The sequence below is a fragment of the Condylostylus longicornis genome, unplaced genomic scaffold (assembly GCF_029603195.1).
Source record: "Condylostylus longicornis isolate FDR11 unplaced genomic scaffold, ASM2960319v2 ptg000055l, whole genome shotgun sequence".
Classification (NCBI taxonomy): Eukaryota; Metazoa; Arthropoda; class Insecta; order Diptera; family Dolichopodidae; genus Condylostylus; species Condylostylus longicornis.
In genome coordinates, this window is record NW_026578024.1 from 415,937 (window position 1) to 423,753 (window position 7,817).

At 26.4% G+C, this 7,817-nt stretch overlaps 1 protein-coding gene across 1 annotated transcript; it reads left to right on the forward strand.

Annotated features, from left to right (window-relative positions):
* Positions 1-662: 662 nt before the first annotated feature.
* On the forward strand, positions 663-3,653 carry LOC129611859 (zinc finger protein 814-like). The gene is made up of 3 exons (XM_055525264.1): positions 663-1,253; positions 1,327-1,950; positions 2,006-3,653. The coding sequence occupies exons 1-3, from the start codon at positions 745-747 to the stop codon at positions 2,667-2,669; spliced, it is 1,797 nt and encodes a 598-aa protein (XP_055381239.1). The 5' UTR covers positions 663-744; the 3' UTR covers positions 2,670-3,653.
* The last annotated feature ends 4,164 nt before the right edge of the window (positions 3,654-7,817 follow it).

Genomic DNA, 7,817 nt, shown 5'->3' on the forward strand with positions numbered 1-7,817 from the left:
TTTTTATTCACTATATTATCATGTTTTACTCTCAATTCTGTCAGATACATATGTTGTCTGACATGGCGGTACGAAAAAATGTGGAAAAAATGGAAAAAATATTTAATCAAAATCAGTTAAAATTTCAATTTTTGATTTCATGTTAGAATTAAAATTTTTAGGTTTTAGTTAACTTTTCGTATAGAAAGTTCGAAATGAAAATAGGTAAAATTCATAATTTTTCTAAAAAAAAACAAAAAAAAATTATTCCTCAGAAATGTCATTTCGCCAAATATATGTATATATATTATACAATTACAATACATACATATGCAATTTTACAAATCCATTCACAAAAAACAGGGTCCAGACCTTGATTTTTTGTAATGTCAAGGTGTGTAGTAGATAACATGCGGGCATATGTAATGCTACAAATATTATATGTATGTATATAAATTGTATATACAATTTGATTCTTTTAGTATAATATGCGATTCTTTTTGAACGAGTCATTTTCTTTTTACTGAGTCGTATGTTTTTTTCATGCCAATGAGTCGTTCAAAAAGAACGAATCGTTCATGCACGATACATGGCTACACTATAGCAATATTTTTATGTCGATATCATGTCAAGTATGAAGAACATATTATTTAATATTTTGACACTTGAAAGTAAATAAACAATATTCTCATTCAATATTATCTACGAAATATAAAAACTCCAATAACAATATTTAAAGGTTAAAATTGTTTTAAGCAATTTAGAATGATTCAAGAAAAATCGCGTAAAGCGATAATTAGCAATAAAGGAGATTTAAATTTTGCAGTTGCACAAAATAATATATCTACTCAGAAATTGAAATTCGGAAGTAAATGCGGAGATGTATTTTTTCAAAGGGACGTTGAGAAATTTTCTGTAGTTTGTGGATTATGTGAATTAAATTTTAGAAATTTTAATTCATTTTCAAATCATTTTTTAAATCAACATTTGGTAAAATGGAATGATTCAAAGGTTGAAGTAAAATTCGAAACTGATGCAAAAGAAACAAATTGTAGTGGTACCTCATTAAATCTTTCACCACAAATTAATGAGTCAAATAATATTAAAAGAAACCCGTTCAGTTTTAGTTTTCTAGAAAAAAAGAATTTGTTTTGTGATGCGAACTGTGAAAATGATAACAATAAGGAAATCTGTAAATCAACCGATGAGAAGGAATCAGTACATGACATTAATAACGTACCATCTGACAGTAAATTTTCTACTTCTTTTTTAAAGTAAGTATGAACGTGAGGTAATAAGTATAAATTCAATAACTGTTACGACTGAAAATTTTTAAATGTAATATAGTTTTGAGGCACCCAGCGAATTAAAGCACCATGAAGAAGACGATATTTGTTCAAGTCTTACTGGTGTCTTAGAAGCGAACTTGGAAGAAGATTCTGCAAAAGATTCAAATATGAAATTAAACTGTAAATATTGTCATGTAAAGTTTGTATCTCGAGCACTCGTCGTTGAACATTTGAAAATATGCAAGTTAAATTCAATGAAAAAACGGGTTTCAAAATTTTCAACAAACGAACTGACATGTGAAACTTGCAAACGTTTGTTACCAAATATATCTTCCTTATTAAGACACAGATTTTCTCATATAGAAAAAAGTAAAAGGCCATATAAATGCAAGATTTGCTTGAAGGGCTTTAACACTACCAAAAATTTAGAAAAGCATAGTAAAGTGCATAACGAGCCGCGAATATACGAATGTGATTTCTGCTTTATAAAATTTAATTCAATATCTTCCAAAAATGAGCATCAGAGAAAACATTCGGTTGAATATCGGTTGCTTGTTAAAGGTATTGGCAAAAAGAAAGCTGTTTTGCAACAGATTGAAAATGGTAACTCAGAAAACTCGGTTCTTGAAATTAACTACAGTGTCCCAAATGGATACTGGCGATGCGAGGTTTGTGACAAAATGTAAGTACTTAATAAAATTTGAAAACGCCATTGTTCATCACACTTATAATTCTAGGTTCAAAAACTCGTACAAGCCGGAGGAGCACAAACGTTTTCATGAAAACGTAACACCATTTATATGTGAATTGTGTGGAAAGAGTGTGGTTTCCCAACAAATGTTAAATCATCATATATTGGTGCACAAAGAAGAACGCAGATTTAAGTGTTTAAAATGTGGTACTAGTTTTTACACATCAGCTCATCTCAAAAGGCATGAGCAGACAACTTGTAATTCTCAGAAACTTTTTCAATGTGAAATATGTCAATATCGTTTTAAAAGAAAGGAGCACCTGACGGCGCATGCTTTGACTCATGAAAAGAACCGGAGTAAAGATTTCAAATGCGAATACTGTAATGCCGGATATCTTACTTCAAACTCTCTTCGCGTTCACAAAAAAAAACATATGGTAGCTACTGATGGACCTTTCATATGTAATCTATGCTCTGCTGTTTTCTCAAGTAAGGAAGCCGTCAAAAGACATGAACGAAGACATAAAAATAAAGGCGCATTTAAATGTGAACATTGCGAGAAAAAATTCAATGACAAGGACGACATGCAACAACACACCAAAAGACAACATTTTTCAGAAATAAAGCCTTATTTGTGTGTCGTTTGTAATAAATGTTTTATAAAGAAATCACATTTAAAAGATCACCTTACAACTCATAATAAATCATAACATCATATTTCTATTTGACAAATACCTTCTACTAGAAGGTATTTGTCAGTGTGGTTTAAAAGGTTAATGTTTAAATTACTTTTAGACTTATAGATTGGGAATTTAAACATTAACTTTGTAACTAATAAATTTGCAGAAATTATATTAAGAGATACATTCAAAAGAAACCTGAACATATTATTAAATAAGGAATATAATTGATGTAAGATTATTGATAGATATGTATATTCAAAAGAAACCTGAACACCTTATTAAATACGTTATTTAATTGACGTAAGATTTAGAAAATGAATTCTTGTCTAAAATTTGAAATAATGGAACTAGCAATTCTTGTGAAAAATTGAGAATTAAAAATTAATAAATTTAATGTATCATATGTTTTCGAAACCCTTGGATATAAAAATGTCGAAGTTCTTTCATGAATTATAAAAGAAGAAGTTCTATCATGAATTTCTTTCGTATTTATTTATAATTCCGAATTACTAATATGCCTATTCTAAGATCCGTCGTAATATTGTTTTGATCTACGAACTACGATACGACCCTGAAGGACATGGAATTTTTCGCAGTGTTAAAAACAAATGAAAAAGGAAAAAACAAAATACACCGAGGAACAAAAATTATTTAAATTTGAAAGTAAGCAAATAATAGTGGTGTTATTAGTAAATTAAAAAAAAAATTTTATTCAAGTAAGCTATTTAAACAAAAGAATATTTTGGAAATTTAATTCGGAATAGTGTGTGTTGAAGAGGAAGAAAGAATGGAGATATATTATTCTCTAATATTGATAGAAAAATCCTTTCGACGTGGATGGTATTTTGTAAGTTCTGAATATTTTTACATGGTTATAAATATATCGCAAAATTTATACTTCGTAAAAAGATTATACATTATGCCAAAAAAATACTTTTCATATTTATATTGCTTATATTGTGATTGATTAGTTTTAATTTTAGCCGTTTGGATACAAAAATAATAAAAAACATGCGGAAAAACACATTTTTAATTTGAGCCCCAAGTAACTAGAATTACATTTTAATAATTTCTCGATTTCTTCGTATTATTTATTTTAAAACTTAATTTGCGAATAATGTGAATAATCATATTTTTACTATTATTAGTAGTATTTCCCTATTAACATTTGTTAAAAAGTGATCTTAGAATACCAAAGTTGCGAAAATTCTGAGTCATAATTTATTCGTAACTTCTGACTTTCAATTTGGAAAATTTTCGGATCTTGAAATACCATTTTTTTTATTATCCCCGAAAAAAAAAACGGCGACTGATCTTAGAATAGACATATAAAACTCTGTTGCGAATGTTCGTAATAATCATAAATTACATTCGTAGTAAAAAATGCCCATACAAGTCTACGAAATAATCACATATACAAGCAATTTAAAGGGAGTGGTTGTTTTTATTTCTTTTTAGCTTGATTTCCTCCACAATGCTACCATGAAAGCAAATGAATTCATATTTGATAAAAATTTTTTTCTCCACTTTTCAAAAATATTCAAAAACTAAAATAACTAAAAAACTCCGGTTTCAAAAAATATTCTCTTGTATGAATGTTGTTTACTTAAATAGCAACAAAAAATATAAATTAACATTTGACAGTTGAAATAAAATACTGGTTTAAAAATTCCGAAAAATGGTGCTGCCATTGCTGACTCTAATCTTTACGAAAGGAATGTGTGATCATTCAAAAGTCTACCTACGTCATACCAAAATCTGTAATTCATAGGACTCTAAGAATGGAAATTCATGATAGGGCTGAATATTAAAACAATTTCAAATATACATATATACTGTTAGTTCAATATTCGTTTCAGCAACAGTTTCAAAACAAATAACTTTTTTCATCTAGAATATTAATTTTATTAGTTAACTCCTATTATACATGGTTAAACTTTTTATATAACAACATGTTTTTTGATTGTTAAATTTTGATTAATTTTTAAAAAATCTGATAAATATTTGCCACCCCGTAAAATTTTTTTTTTCGTAAAATCAAAATATGCACAAAATGGTTTGTATACATTTCTAAAACTATCATAATGTATTTAGTACAATATAACAACTAAAAAATGTCTTAAATTTCTGTTATTATGTCGATATATTTTTTTCTTAACGATAATTTGAAACCAAACAGAAATTCAAGGATTTCATATGTACAGATGTACAAATGTATATGCGTAAGCATTCTTTAATTCAAGTTATAGAATTTTGTTCGCCGAATCAGACAAAATTTGAAATTTTTATAACCGTAGCAATAGCAATATGGTCTAAATGTTTCGAGTCCCAATAACAAAAATACGAAATTTTAGCAAACTCCCAATAAAGTGGTTAGTGAAAAAGATTTTCTTTTTTAAATTTTTTTCTAATTTCAAACAATTTTTCCTAATATACTCGTAAATAAAAATATATACATACATTATGTTTCACATCTATCTATTAGCTACGCGTTATATAACTGCAATACTAAAAGTGAAATGCAACTCCTTTAATATAATTAGTTTTTCTATTAAATAAACGCTCTAAAAATAAACGAGCTCTAATTAAATAAACGATCAAAATACGTAGATATTTTCCTTCTTTTAATCAATTGAACAAAATATTCAATTTGTTTAAAAATATATTTGTGTACTTTCTATGCAAAATCTTATATGTATACTTTTCTCATTTTTGTTACAATTCTATTTATTATTTTATTCACACCTTTTTCGTTGCTATTGCTTAAATAAAAGTCATATTCGCTGAAATGAAATCCGAAAATCTATCCGATAAATAACAACAACATTAGAAATAGGAAAATCATTGTCGCCGGTTATATCCTTGATTTTAAATAATGAAACTGGATCAGTAGCTTTTTTTATAGACATTTCCGGTTGATCTAATTTCGTAAATCAAACAAGAAAATTATAACATTCATTTGTAAAAGAATTAAATTTTAAAAATTCTACTTCTAAAGTGTTATTGTGTTTTTGTAGACTTCAGGTAGAAATTTATGTCTAGAGGATAATACGAATTTTAATTTATAATAAATACTAATCCTATAAAAACACTTGCATATGAACATACATAAATAGGTACACACACTTTAAATCAATAATAAATGTTTTTTATTTTGGTAGTGTGACCATATCTGAAAATTGTGGAAAAATAAAAACCGCAAACAAAGTATGTACATACCTATATAGTAATTTCGAAAAGGATATGAAAACAAGTAAATTTGTTATGTTGGTTTTATATGGTTTTATATTTTTGTTATTATTATTAGTAATTTTATAAGGATCTTGTATATGCAGGTGTATGTATGTATATAATAATTTTTATGTTTTAATATTAGAATTCCATTAAAAAATCATTGGCGGTACTTTATTTTTTCCTTTAAGATTCATAATTATTTTTTATATTTTGCGGTTTAAACCAAACAAAGAAAACAAAAATGGACAAAGAATACACAAAAAAATGTTTTAGAATAAGAATGAATAATTTTGTGTTAAAATATAAAAATTGCGTAAAGGTTTATCATGATTTGTACATAAAAATAATGCTTTTTTAATAATAGTTTTTTAAACTGAAATATGTACGAGTATGACTGAGCAAAATATTTTTTTGGAAATTTTTTTTTTCGTTTGATTCCTACAAATAAATACAAAATTAAATCAAAATTGATTTTATACTCGTGTACAGTTAAAATTTTTCGCCAAGAAAACTAGGATTTCAGAAAGGGTGAGAAGATTCATCGTTATAAATACATCGTATTTTTACAGTATTTTTCTCTATGTAAACACAATAATGTGCATATTACATATATATATATATGTATATATGTATACAAATATAAAATATACATATATGTATATGTTTATATAAATACGCAGTATGTATAAATAAATAAGGAAAAAAGAAATTTTAAAATTTTTAATTGATTTAATGTTAGTAAGTTTATGGTGCCTATGAACGCTACTTTTATAAAGCCTAATAAGATCCTGGTATCTTGAAAACTTGTTGAAAAATTTTCAATTTATTGAATTTATAAATCCAATCGACACATTCTGTTATATATTTTGTTTGTATCCTTTTATTTTTTATACTTCATATTACCGAAACAATAAAATTTCTAGAAATAAGTTTTTTGTATCAAAATTGCATTTTTTATACTACTTTTTTTTGCATCTTAAAAATTTTCCGTAAAAAGAAACTTTGGTTTTATTTTTGAATTCCGTATAATGCAAGTACACATATGTGCAAAGATAAAAGTAAGTTTTGTAATCTAAATTAAGCTTATGGAATAGGATCTGTAGAAATAAAAGCTGTCAATACTAAAGCGAAATATTAAAAATAACATCAAAAGAAGTACATATATTTCGTACAAAATATAAAACAAAATTTCAGTTTCAAAAATTACACAAAAGGGTTTTCAAGTATTTGAAATTACACAAAAGGGTTTTCAAGATAAGGTGTATATGATTGAAACCGTTGAAAATACTGCAGCTTTGATTTGTATAGAAGAAAATAAATCTGAAAATTATTTACTGAAATGCATCAGAGACTTCGAAATTTAAAGTTTTATGATTTGATGAAAATTGTAAAAGCAAATTTTACGGGAAATTTAAATTATAACAAAATTAATGAAATTGAGATTAAAGGTGTAATATGTATCAAAGTAAAAGTATCACAATTACCATGCGCTGCAGCTGCAACACGAAATAGTGAAGTAATTGGAATAATACATTCCGAGATATTCGGACCATTTAGCGAGACATCTTTATGTGTGAAAATTCAAGATACATTGATATGGTATTTTTAAAGAAAAAAGGTTAAATCTTCTATAAATTTAAGAAATTTAAAATACGAGTTGAAATAGAAACTGGATTAAAAATTAAACGTCTTCGAACATACTTCATCTGAAAGACAATCCTAAAGAACATACTTCATTTGAATTTATTTAAAAATTCAGAAAATGTTTTGAAAAAATCGAAAAAGAAAATTATACTAATGAATCTGTATGTGTATCAACATTAAGACTCAATCTGGAAAATAATAAAACCGAAGAAGAAATTTTTTAGATTGAGCAAGATCAGAAATAGTACTTCCAAATTTTCCCCGCACGACGAAGGCCACATCGTCAGCGTATCCCCA